This window comes from Meleagris gallopavo, chromosome 5, assembly GCF_905368555.1.
Source record: "Meleagris gallopavo chromosome 5, MGAL_WU_HG_1.1, whole genome shotgun sequence".
Taxonomy (NCBI): domain Eukaryota; kingdom Metazoa; phylum Chordata; class Aves; order Galliformes; family Phasianidae; genus Meleagris; species Meleagris gallopavo.
In genome coordinates, this window is record NC_139408.1 from 12,014,122 (window position 1) to 12,027,839 (window position 13,718).

Sequence of the window (13,718 nt, forward strand, 5' to 3'; positions counted from 1 at the left end):
ATTCTCACAATCAGGACACTGGCACATCTTCCAGCTATCATAAGTAAAATGAAAGAATGGTTAAGCTGATGCCACGTGAGCTAGGGTTGTTTGTAAAGAAAATGCATTCAACACAATTCTATAGAGGAAGAAAATATGCAACAAGTTTTATTCAGCTTAAGTCCACCAGCACAAAGATTACAGGAAATAGAAAGTGCATTAATAAAAGCTAGTATTTACCAAAAAGAAAATATATTATTGATTCAAAATATTTTACAGTTGAATGATGCAATAACTTATTCTGGGCACCTACTGATTAAGAGAAAGATCAAGAAAATGGCTGCTTCACAAGTAAATCCAACTTCCCAGTTAAAGTCTGAGAGTTTAGTAGAGATCACTGAGTCCAGCAGTCTTCCTTGCTTTCTGCATTAATGCTCTCAGCTGGAACTGCTTGCGAGACAGAAGACGTACATGCTGCAAAGAAATAATAAGAAGAGATGGCTGATAAAAATGTTAACTGTATAGCAATCCAAGTTTTGAAAGCCAACTGAGATGTCTGTTTTGGAGAATATTAAATGTGTTGGTTCATTAAACGGCTTTTTCTTGGCTCAGAATGACTTGCCACCATATACAATCACTATAGTGTATTCTCATAATTTTAATAATCAGATCCTCACATTCCTATCACAGAAGTCATACGTATTCTAAGGTGAACGAAAGACAAATACAATTCCCATAGTATCATTTCTTTTAATAGAAGCTAAACAGAATTAGCAAGATACATAAGAACAAAGTATGTCTCTACTTAGGACACTGTCCACTGAATGTTTAAAGCAAAGCTGAGGTGGTAATGTGGTGGAATCTCACCTGTTAGAAAAGGACCTGACTGCAACTCTTGTTACCACTCTTGGCCAGGGGACCAAGTTAGAGTGGTACACTTCCACACACTAATCTTTTCAGATCCAATGGCTACAGTAGTTACTAGGACATTTTATGAAGTTCTAGTCTCCATGTTCAGCGGTCTTAAGTTCAAAATAGAAATAGATATGAAAGAAAACTCTAAGCATTAAGAAAAACAAAGAAAAGGAGTAAGTTCTCTAATAAAGGCACAAAATGTGAGGGCTTCTCAAGAACAGCTCTTCTTTTTCTTCTTTGAGCCTAACACTCCATTGCCTGCTGCAAGAATGGCATCAAGAGACTGCAAGTGGAAAGCTGACAGTTCTCTAGTCACCTTTAAAATTGGTTTCTCCACAATCAGTAGCCCAGACCAAAGGAAAGTGTATACTGACACTAACAGTGAATAACCTCTATATATCTATAATGCTTTTAAATTAGCCCATCCTAATCCTGATGTTCTTCTTTTCAGACTTGTGTTTCAACCTATATGTACTTACTGTACTTCTTCAGTGAGGACATCATTAATACAAAAAAAAAATCTAAAGTACTTACACACATTTAAAGTGCACATATTAAAAATATCTCAAGAAGCCTACCTTTAAAAAGACATCTAGATCTATCACTCCACGCCTCAGTGCTTCCCCAAGATAAAAGATGGTGTCTTCAATTGCATTTTCCTCTGCATATAAGTTCAGGATCTGCTTGTAAAGTGGTGCCGTAGGAATGATAACTTCATCTATGTCGTTATTTTCTGATTGACTTTCCATTTTCTCTAAGGCAGAACTGAGCTCCTCATCCTTCTTTTTGAGAAGTTCAATGTTCTTGTCAACTTCAGCCTAAAAACATTTAAGATGTTTATTTCTTAATTCTCAAGAGCTGAATATCTGCTTCTGTCAAGATGACTTTAAAAGTATGAAGAGTTTTAGAAACACTACTTGATTTTTTACTTCTATATTCACCTTCATCACGACTTTTGTAAAAGAACGAGGTAGCAACTTACAGATTTGAGATTCTACCATCGAAAAAGTAAATGCTCTCTTAGATTATAATGCCAATCTATTACCATTTACAATTTTAGAGAAGACATGCTACCAGTCTGAGTATTTTGAAGATACTACGTAAGGAAGAACGATGGTTTAAACTAACTGGAGTAATAAAAGCAAAGTTCCTAGTCAATTCTGCTGATGGCAGATCACACAAACCAAATCGTATTGACTAGAAACAAACAAAACATCCTGGTTTTACTACCAACAGTAACTACAGTTCAACTGCATCTGTATGAGAAGCACTTGTTTTCAAATTTGCTTCTTTGTGTCTTCCACAACCACAGCTAACAAACTGGAAAAGATTCTTTTCCACATACTACTCCAAGCCTAAAGAAGTCCTAACTAATTTAGTCATGTCTTCTATGGAAGGCAGCTCGTACATTCTTGCCTTTTTGTCACATGTCAACAGTTCTATTATGTCCTTCTTTTCCCCAGTTACACACTGCATTTACTGTGGTCACATCACGAATTTACACGACACAATGTTATTTCCTGTTCTCTGTTCCTCATTCATAATTGCCAATAGTCACTTTAAAAAAAAAACAACACAGAATTTGAACATTAAGCTGATTGTTTCAGAAACTGGTCATCAGTCCCAAAATCTTACCCCAAGCAGTAATGCAAGGAGCAGACACAGGAAGTAGAAGTTAGGCCTTCGTGAAAAAAACTCTGCAGCCATTTCTGAGCACGAGGAGTAGGAAAGACTCTTGTTTGGAAAAAACCTGTAGTTACGAAGGAAGCTGTGACTAAAATCAGCTGTGTCTGCACTATGACACTGAAATGTTCTCCAGCACTACTGTCACACACTACTAGCTAGAAACTGACAAAGTGAATAAGTACTCCTATACCACTTATTATCTGGAGGAAAAAAGCACTGATGCTGTTCCTCTGCTACTAACAATAACATTTCTAAGACACAAGACAATGCATCTTAGGATCACTGGGATTTCCATCTTCCGTCTGTCTAAACACAAGCACCTCAATTTGGAAAGAAAATAGACACCTTAAAAGCAATACACTCTCATGCTGATACAGATCGGCGTTTCAACTCAGCTTACCACTTCTTGATCCAGACGAGTTACCATCTCTTCCAGTTTCTGGTGTCCTTTCTTCAGGTCTTCTTCTGTGCGCTTCAAGGCATTGAGTTCAGCTTGAGCACGATCCATTTCTTCTTTCATCCGCCATCTCAGTTTATCACTGACTGCTGAAATAAGGGAGGCTCTAATGGTGTCTTCACTGATAGTTCCATCTCTGCTGGGTCCTGTGCAAGAAAATTCACCAGCACACAATTAACTCTCAATTCTGCACCAGCTTCAATACAAAGCCAGTTTGGAAAGAGTGGTGTACACAAAACTTCAGCAAGACCGCACACCCAGAGAATCCTTATAACATCCAAGGAATTTTTTGGATCTCCACTGCTGAACAGAACAAGACTGCATAAATCCATCTCTTTTCCCTATGCCTTTTAATTTATTCTGTATGCTTTCTAGCACACAAAACTTACATAAAGCCATGTATTTGGGAAAATAAATCTATGCAATTGACAAGAGTTACTATGAGAAAATGTGCATTATGCTTACTAACCATCAATTTCTTCTAAAATTAAGAAAGCATCAGATGCTGACAATTACTAACATTACTACTTCTTACACACAAATTGTACCAGCACGTGTGTAACTTTTAAAAGCTAAAACAAGCTACTACTGAGAAAAAAGAGACTGAATAAATAAACTACGGCAAAGATAGGCTTGTGAAAATGCAAATGGCACAAGAGTTGACCTGTTCTACAGCTCTGGCTTAAGCAGTTCAACCCACTGCCAGTCAACATGGCCATTTTTAGCATTTGGTCAAGTACCAGAATCAGCAACAGAAGCTGTCAAACAGTACCACACATACAAACTCGAGAATTTAGCACCACTACTTCTTCTGGAAAAGAGTAAAGAACAGCATTTTGTGCACTGACAAGTAAAACTTAAATCAAGCCAGCCTTAAACCATGAGGGACAAAGAGTTCATTCACAGTTTAGCACTGTAACTGTACGGCAGCCAACTGTAAACATACATCTTCCTAATCCAAACAAAAAGGTCTGATTTCACTTTAAGAACAGCATTAGCATGATTTCAGCTACTGTTTAATTTATCCAATGAATTATTCTCTATTATGCCAGAACCAGCAATCAATTCTATTTTTTTTTTGTCCCCCTGGTCTCTTTCACTCTTGGATATTTTATGCAAAGTTCACTTCAACATTAAAGCAGGACAGAAAAAAAGTCACAACACAACTAATGATTAAAGTTCACGTGTAAGTGTCGACAGACAAGAAAAAGGTCTTTGCACATGGATCATCAGTTAGATTTTATATATCTTCCTAAAGAGCATGAACCCTTAGCATTTTCTGCCACTTCCATAATTAGTGCAGCTTGGGGAAGACTTTATGGCAGAGAGCCAGTAAATCCAGAGAGCACTGAAACCCTTAACCTTTACCAGGCAGAGTCTGGTTTCAGAACTGACCTTAGAGAAGCAGACTCGTATCTGAATTAGATCATTAGTGGCACACAACTGAACTGAATGAGGAAAAAAAGAAACTATTTGAAAAAATAATTTAAAAAAATGAAGCAAGTCTGAGTATTTTTGTCCAACTCAAAATAAGCTCAATGAAGGAAACACTCCAGCACCATATATACAGCTTTTCAAGTTGTAGCTCCCTGTAAGCTCCCAATAAACTAGCATGGTAAACCATAGTCCAACAACAGTGGAAAAAAAAAAATCTGGATAGGAAAGAAACATTTCAGTTTCAAGGAAAATAAGTTTACTGTAAATACACTGGATGACTATAGAGACATCTCCACATTTCATCTGGTGTGGGATAAACCACAGTCATGCACGTGCTGCATCTTAGCTGCATCTAGTCAATCTGTCTCGTGTTAAATCGCTACTACAAAATCTGGCATTACAACATGGTACCAGGTGACCTAACACAGGACTTCTGAAGTATTCTGTAATACCTGGCATATACTCCAGCCCTCTTCATCTTCCCTGAGAATGAGAAGGAAGAAAATAAACGAAACATGACATGTATTTTAAATTAACTCTTTACTACACAAAAGCAAAACAGGATCTGTTTTCAGAAGAGACATTGTGGAAAGCCAACGTTCCCTAAAAAGGTTCCCAACACTTTTCTGCATGTCTGACAATAAGAGCCAGCATGGACAATCAATCCTCAAGGACCCAACGACGCCACAACAGTGAGCAATACTTGGCTTTCGTGTAGATGTATTTTCACAATTCATGTCAGAGTGGAAACGACAGCTGAAACAACTTCCAGAGAACACTTCTGTAATACACAAGTCTGAAAGAACGTGTACATGAAGGATGGGTCAGGCACAAAAAATAAGAATGATCATTTCTTGTAGTTTCCAAATTCTGTAACACAACAATTCCTCAAGTATTGTTAAGAATAAAACTAAAGCATTCACCTTCCTTTGCCAATCTGTGAGCTTGCTTTGCGCCCAATGAACTAAAGCTTCAAGAGGGAAGAGCATATTTAAATAACTGGGAGTTCACACATGAAATTACAAACCTGTGGATACTCTTTTAAATTACAGAGCAAGAGATTATAAACACCTGAGATTCTGAAAAAAGACACAACTATCTTCGTCCTTACCATGCAACTGTTTCAAAAGGACTGTCCAATTGCAAAGTTATGCACCACCTTCCAAGTAAAGGATACCCAGTGGTTCTCTATCCATTACACATATCCGTACTAGAAATGAGACAGAGCAGAATCACAGAATGGCCAGGGTTGGAAGGGACCTCAAGGATCATGAATCTGCAACCCCCCTGCCACATGCAGGGCCACCAACCTCCCCATTTAATACCAGACCAGGCTGCCCAGGGCCCCATCCAACCTGGCCTTGAACACCTCCAGGGACGGGGCATCCACAACCTCTCTGGGCAGCCTGTTCTAGCACCTCACCACTCTCTCTGTAAAGAACTTCCCCCGACATCCAACCTAAATCTCCCCTCCCTCAACTTAAAACCATTTCCCCTTGTCCTGCAGTTATCAACCCTTTCAAAGAGTTGATTCCCCTCCTGTTTGTAGGCTCCCTTTAGGTACTGAAAGGCTGCAATGAGGTCACCCCACAGTCGTCTTTTCTCCAGGCTGAACAAGCCCAGCTCCCTCAGCCTGTCTTCATAGGAAGGTGCTCCAGTCCCCTGATCATCTCTGTGGCCCTCCTCTGGACCCTCTCCAACAGCTCCCTGTCTTTCTTGTACCGCGGGCTCCAGACCTGGACACAGTACTCCAGATGGGGCCTCACAAGAGCAAAGCAGAGGGGGACAATCACCTCCCTGTCCCTGCTGGCCACCCCAGAAACAATGCTAGTGCATTTTGCTAGCACAGGATGACTGAGCAGCAGATTGGGAAAATATGAATCAATATTCTTGATTTCACTGCTGACAGGAGGTAAGAAGGAAGTAAAACAAGGAGCAACAGCAAAGAGGCAGAAAACAATAGACTTAGGTAAAAGGCCTACCAAATATGCATTGAAAACCTCAGCTTCAGGACTTTCAAAATAAATAAGTTATAAATAACAAGTAAATAAAGCAAGTCCCATAGACAATTAAGTGAAGACAAAAGCATTTTAAAAAGCAGGACAACAAACAAAAAGCAGTACAGACAATCAAAAGTCACCTATAGTTTAAGGGTGAGGGGAAAAAAACCCTTCGGTTGCTTATATACACTGTTTTTCAACATATTCATAGAGCAGACAGGAATTTTATAGGTTCCTGAGTGAGAAAAATACAAAGCAAAGAACGTAAGAAGTGTCTTCTTCTAAGTAACATCTTCTTCCCCATTTAAAAAAAAAAAAAAAAAAAATATTTTGGAAGGCTGGATTTAAGAACAATAAATTCTTTTTCTCACTGTTGCTCTTTATGTATCAATTACAGTGGGAAACTTTGCTTTGATGAAATAGTTACTCACCAACAGTAGTCACAGGGGGCTGAGAAGGATAGTATGGAACATTTGTGGTAGGTGGGAATGGAACACCAGCTGGATAAGGGTAGTTCGGGAAGCTGCTTTGACAAAGAAATACAGGCTGAAGTTACTTAATTACTAGTAAAACTTGATCCATGTCACCATATTAAATATTTATTCATATCACGTTTAAACTACAGGCTGAATTACACTCTTTTCCTGCCCACATTAACATCTTTCACAACTTGTGGTTCTAATATAAGATAAGATGATATCATTTTAACTGAAGCCCTACCTAATTATTTGCTGGTCAAGCACGTAGATCATTCCAAATTCTCAACAGGCTGCCCTTCAATATCTAAACTGCCCTCCTAAAACCCAAACCAAATTGTTTTAACTACGGTCTGACAAAAACATTCAATCCTAACAATTTTTAACATTATACAAAAATTTCACAGGAGACTTTGATTGAACTGCTTCAAGTAAAAGAGTTCTGCTGCATGCAGAACACACTATGAGCACTTTAAATAGGTGTACTTAGAAGAAAATGTTTGCCACAAGAACGTGGCACGATCTCTCTTTTTCACTCCTTAAAGCATGCTCCCAGTGCTTACAGTTTCTTTGCTTTTCAATACCAAGGTGTTATGTACTACAGCAACTCCTCATACTATCCTAACAGAATCAGGACATCAGGATGTCCATACTAAAAAAAATTAAAAAAAAAAAAAAAAAGGTACAAACTAGAAAACAGGCATCATTTATTTGTTAAGAAAGAATGTTATTTGCTAAGAAAGAACACTAACAGTGAATGGCAGAGCTGATGCACAAACTGCTCCTTTTCTAATTTCCAAAGAACACTGCAGAAAGCAACAGTTTGTTTCAAACAATAATTGAAGTCACTACTATATTTCTGAGGAGTTAATTCTGTTGTGACTCATTTTCAGTTTTTAATCTCTGTGAAACAAGACCTAGCACTGGCAAGAACAAAACACATCAAGGTTCATATTAATCCAGTTGTTGCTTTGTTCAATCATTTGAGCTGTTCATGACCCAACCAATACTATCAATGCTGTTAAGAAAAAAACCCAAAAACAACTTTTAAGAATATGTATCTTTCTACAGCACATAAGCAGAATTACCTTATAAAACTAATTATGTAAGTGAATCAAGAGAATATTCAGGAACTAAGTAATCACTTTTCAAAACATAACTGTCACCCAGGTGTATCATAACTGAAGTAAGCAACACTAAGAAAATGAAATCTTCCCAAACTTTCTCTTGGCCATTAACGAAGAGTTCAGTCCTCTCTTCTACACAAACAGCTATCACGATAATTACATGATAAATACCAAGATCCAAATCCATGGTAAAAAAAAAAAAAATAAATGGAACAGAAATAAGACTAGATTCTGTTCAGTGAAGCCATCCATTATGCCATGGATGATGATAAGTGCTAGAGTGGCTCTTACCTTGGGTTTGTAGTGCTTCCTGGTGGATAGGGAGATATTCCTGGCATGCCAGGCACGTAGGAAGCTAAATAAAATAATGATTTTATGTATTTCTGCTTTTCAGAATTTCACCATATACAAAGATCACACTAGTGAGAAGCAGTATGCTGTGATGCTATGCTTTTCAAAATACTGAACAATATTTATTAAGATTTTAATTTAAAAGAGCAGTAACTGTCCTGAGTAAAGTATGCCTGCTTAAGGAAAAGCATCTGCAGGAAGGGAACTCAAAAAGGAGGCATGTAAAAGATGTCAGACATGACTCTTTTTTTATGTAATAGAGAAAAATAAGATAACCTTCCCAATGAGCCACTGCTCTCTACTCTGCTCATTAAATAACAAGCATGTAATTTAAGTAGCTTCGGAATAGACAAGGATAACAGTCGATTAGTTGTTTAACAACCCAATGTTATTTAGGATTTCTTTCATTTAGAAATCATGCTCCTAAAAACTTTTATCAACAAACAACGCAGTGATGTTTCAACTGATGATCCTCCCCTTCCTTAAAGCATGACACAGGTCACAGTCCCCACCAAAACTATACTTGTAGTGACACCTGCTGTTCTTGTAAAACTAAACAGCTTGTTCATTGAATCACCTGGTGCTCTTACAACAGGTAGGCTAACACCAGACAAGCCATAAAGCCCCACGCACTTACCTTTAGCCAATTATCTCTACTGGTCCCATTTAGTTACCCCTCTTTGGTCCCACTTGGTTATTTGTTTATGGCTCTCCCTCATCAATACAAGCATGAATTTTGCCCCCACCTCCACATAAATTCTTCCAGTAGTTCAAGTACAGCACAAGTGAACTACTTGTGAATATCCACCAATGTAGAAAGCCATTTTAGAATGATATTTATCAACGAATGAGGCAGAAAGCCTTTGGTACACACTCTGGAGTGTGAGTATTTGTATAAATCAGCAGCCCAGAGCACTTACTGGTTGGTGGGCCGGTTGCCTGGTACGGTGGGTAGCTGGCTGAAACAGTGGGCCGAGAAAAGACTGGAGGTTCCTCAGCAAACACCACAATCATAACTTGAATCAGTTCCAGCAGGTCTGACTGGGGCTGCAAGGATACGCACGTCACAAGTTGGTGCCACCTGCTAACAGCTGGTTTAACTGACTATAACAACAAAATGGGACCATTCCACATGCACACATATACATGTATTTACTACTATTTATGCTACACAAATGCTGAACTACCGCTCATGTTTATTAGATTTATCCCTCCTAATCACCTTTGATAGAACTAAGCCTATTCTACAGTTATGGCCCTGTCAGCACATTTTATCTCTTTTGAAAGTCCCCATTTTAGTCAAAATGTCTGAGGCCTGCACTGCTGGATTTAGTTATTAATAAAGAAAACAGATGCATACACTCAAAGCCCCAGCAAAGTCTAACTGAAGCAGCCATAGAGCACTTCACTTTAATCTGAGATTAATTTCAGCCCAGAGATGCGTCAAAGAATTTATAGTTTACCATCAGTAAACATTCTTTCCCACAGTAAACATTCTTATCTTCAGATCAGCTCCCTGCTAGGCAAGGAAGGCTATGCTGCACTGTTCAATCAGATGGGGTGTCACTAAAGGCACAATTAACCAGACAACAAACCCCACAACATTCGGAATGTTAAGATAGTAAAAATAGCAAGCAGTTATTTGAAAGGAAAAAAAAATCTGGATTAATATCTCAGAAAAAGAGTTATGTTTCTTGTTATAGATGGTACAACTATCTGGAAAAAAAAATTTTAAAGAGTAATTTAACAAGCTGCATTTCCCCATACTTACGTATTTCCACTCGTGCAGGTAAGGAAGGTATATCTTTCCATTAGCATCAACATGCTTCCCAGTTTTTATTGTCATTGAGCTAGTGGGTTTAACAAAACAGATTGGGGGATTGAAAGGGTAGGTGTCCAGCAGCCACAAGCAGATGGGGATATTGTATATGTTACCTAAAAAGATGATTTGAAAGATTTTAGGAGTCCTGTCCTTTTATATTCAGATGTTTAAAGCATACTAAAAGTACTGAAAAGAGTACTGAAATATAAACAGAAATTAGAGAGCTGCACAAGCACAGAGCAGCAGTGATACACACTACAATTTGGTTCCATAGCAAAACCAGAAAAAAACAGAAAAAAAAAATTAAATATTACACTGTGGATAAGTAAAAGCTTTCACAAAAATAGTGATCACTGAAGTAGTGTAACTGAAGCATTACAAATATAAACAGCTTTTCACGTGATTCTGTAGAATAAATAACAACATAACAGTGACTTTATTAATAATAAACGCATACCTCTGTAAGGCACAGGAATGGTTCCACTGAGGCTCATCAACTCTCTAGATGAACCATCATTAAAAACTGAAAAGGAGCAGACAGCATTTTGAAAACAAACCTATTTGCTATGTTAATCTCTGTTCAGCTGATAGCCCATCTACTTGTTAATGTACATTTTCAGAAGCCATGTGTGAACACATGTACACATACACACAGATACATACTATGTATATATCAACACAGCTTGAGAAGTTTTGCTCTTGCACAACTCACTGGCAAATGGTTGCCTATAGTCAGATAACTTCTTATGAATAACATATTTCTGAGAAATGGTTTACTAATTATCATCAAGCTACTTTTACTGCAAATAAAACTGCTTCCTTCTTTACAGCTGAAGTAACACATGAATTTTCTCATTTCACTGTACCAACCAGCTGCAATTGGCTCTGTGCTCAAATCTTCCAAGGCAGCTTTGGAAGAGACAGGTAACAGAAATGAGCTCCTTGCTACAGCTCAACGCTATTCTTAATTCTTAATCTTAATTCAAACTTGCATACTTTAAAGCACTGTCACAATTGTTCATTTTTAATGAAGTATTTACATTAATTTACAGTACTTTTAAAACAGACAGAAGTAGATATATCTTTGCATCACAGCAAATGTGAACTTGTAAGATATCAGCAATCTCCAGGGCACTCAGTGATAGGACATATCTGAGTGACCACATAAAAGCAAAAGAGGTAGAAAAACGTATCACCTCCTGGCACCTTTCTGCACTACTGAGTCTATTTCAGAAAATTAATGTCTGTTTCAGGGAAGTACTGACATCAAAGATGAAAAAGAGTAACTTTAAATTCTAAATTCTAGCTTTAACTCCCTACTCTCCACAAAAAGTATCAGATATACCTTATACGACGACAATTTGATAAGAAAAACTTGCTCAAAGCCTTACCATATGAATCCATAACAGGTTTGAGGTCCTTGTACTGAGAAATGACGCTGTTTGTCTCCTGTATAGTTAGGTCTCTGTACTTATACTGAAAAACAAAAGAGAAAGGAAGTCATTAGAGCCTAAAGATCTAGTGTAAATTGCTTTTTGTTTCACAGAATAGCCTCTGTTTATGGAAGTTATAGATGGGCATTCTTCTGCACTCTTACTTTTGAGTGAGATTTTATTTTTTTTACATAATCAAACCAAACACTCTGTTAACATCTTTAACAAAGTGTTAGGACGCTTTTATTCTTAAATAAGAGTCCATAGATCAAGTGTTTTGGGGAAAGCTATCACATTTCATTCATATTCTGCCATAATCAACATTGCATTTTAAGCAAAGGCAAGTTGGGACACAGCATTTATCAGAAGTTAATTACCAGCATCATGCAAGGCACACATTAGAAGAGGCCATACTACAAACACTGGTTTCATCCCCTTGCTTTCATGAACACAGACCTGAAGTCTCAGAACTATGACCCACAGACAAGAGAAGATGCCTCTGGCTGGTAGAGAGCTGTTTCACCATATGGTGTGGATCTTCACCCTTGTGGCCTTTCTTCTTGCTAATTAGCACTAAAACCTAACAATGAAGCCCCTTGCCCACACTCTCAATGCATTTCCAAAGAAGGCACCATAAGGTGGCTCAAGGAAGGGATGCTGTCTAGTCCACCAGCCATGGTAGGAAGACAAAGGGCCCTGTACAGTGCGATGTCTGATGCCCAGCACTGCATGCACTGCAAACAAAACAAATGAATTCCAACACTCTCCAAGAGCAGAGGAATATTAGATCATTACAAGACAATCTTCTTCTGGGTTCGTTTAGTCAGTAACCGAGGATTGATAAGAAATGTTAAAACCTCTTTGTAAAGGACAACACCCTGGTGACTTCTATAAAGACAACTACAATTGATTCATTTAAACACAAACTTTTTTTCCTCCTGAAGCCTCAGACAGTAAACACACCTTCCCCATTTTACCTATCAGGTAACAGAGCAGAGAGATGAAGCTGTCCAAGATCAACCAGCAGGTGAATGATGATGTTTGTGTTCACTCAGAGTAAGGCCTTTTGCCATCTCACACACAGAGGGATTCCTATAGGAAGTACCACCAAGCTTCCCTCAGTAGAACAGAGCATGTAACTACTCTTGGAAAATGAAGGCAAGTGGTGAAATAGTAACTTCGTTTTTCCATCAGGTGCAAAAAGTTCCCTGCACTTTCCATTGAGCCGCAGGAAGCCAGATGCCATTTGTGGTTTAAGAAGGGCACGGGGTGGAGTGGGAAAAGAAGGCACTGCACTGCCTTACCTCCTTGCCTTCCCTCCCCACGGCATGTCACACCTCAGCCACTCCTCTAGGGAAGCCGGGTGAGTACAAAGGCGCACATCTGCTTACACCACGTTAGCGTTCAGCATTCGCTGTCCAGCCGATGACAGAAGGACCCCGTGCAGGAAAGGACCTCCATGTGCGAGCAGCCCTTAGCCTGCCACAGCTCGTTTTCAGGCGGTACAAACAATACGACTAACGGTAAGAAAGCAAACGCCCCCAAATCGAAGCCACGGTTCCTCGCAACTAGCCGGCCACAGGGATTTTCGTTTCAATCTGCCGGACAAGGCCCGGCTTCCAGCCGCCTAACAGCGTACCGCTACCGCACGGCTGGCACCTCCTCAATGACCAGCAGCCATTTACCTCATCGCGAGTTTTGTTTCCTCAAACGTCACCCATTAGAAAACAATATCCCCCTCCGCCGCCCCGCCGCAGTCCGTGCCCGCACTCCGCCTCCCGACCGCGTCCGGCGGAGAGGGAAGGGCTTCTCGGAGCGCCAGGCCGCCGCCTACCTTGGCGAGCATTTTCTTCAGCTGGCTCTCGGAGAACGCCATGGCGGCGGCTGCCGCCCGCCCCCCCCAACGCAGGCAGCGCCGCGCGCCCGCTTCCGCCCGGCACTGACGGCACTTCCGGGCGGGAACGGCGCCGCCTGGGGACGCGGTGCGGTACGGCCACGGCCACGGCCACGGCCCCGCCCGCATAGCGCAGCGCCT

The 13,718-nt window shown here is 39.7% G+C and overlaps 1 protein-coding gene and 1 long non-coding RNA gene across 4 annotated transcripts; both read right to left on the reverse strand.

The window, feature by feature from the left end:
- Positions 1-116: 116 nt before the first annotated feature.
- Positions 117-13,674, reverse strand: TSG101 (tumor susceptibility 101). 3 transcript variants are annotated; one of them, XM_085224264.1, is made up of 10 exons: positions 13,518-13,674; positions 11,642-11,726; positions 10,708-10,773; positions 10,200-10,363; positions 9,349-9,475; positions 8,369-8,432; positions 6,906-7,000; positions 2,981-3,183; positions 1,473-1,712; positions 117-453 (listed from the first exon to the last, which is right to left on the reverse strand). In XM_085224264.1, the coding sequence occupies exons 1-10, from the start codon at positions 13,557-13,559 to the stop codon at positions 364-366; spliced, it is 1,176 nt and encodes a 391-aa protein (XP_085080390.1). In that variant the 5' UTR covers positions 13,560-13,674; the 3' UTR covers positions 117-363. The 3 variants fall into 3 exon arrangements, with proteins under 3 accessions (XP_085080390.1, XP_010709369.2, XP_085080391.1); XM_010711067.3 differs by having other exon boundaries at positions 6,906-6,997; positions 13,518-13,673; XM_085224265.1 differs by lacking the exon at positions 13,518-13,674 and adding an exon at positions 13,369-13,423.
- On the reverse strand, positions 4,103-6,899 carry LOC109367684 (uncharacterized). Its single transcript, XR_002114997.3, has 2 exons — positions 5,586-6,899; positions 4,103-5,270 (listed from the first exon to the last, which is right to left on the reverse strand). It is a non-coding gene; the product is annotated as an uncharacterized LOC109367684 (long non-coding RNA).
- Positions 13,675-13,718: the final 44 nt, after the last annotated feature.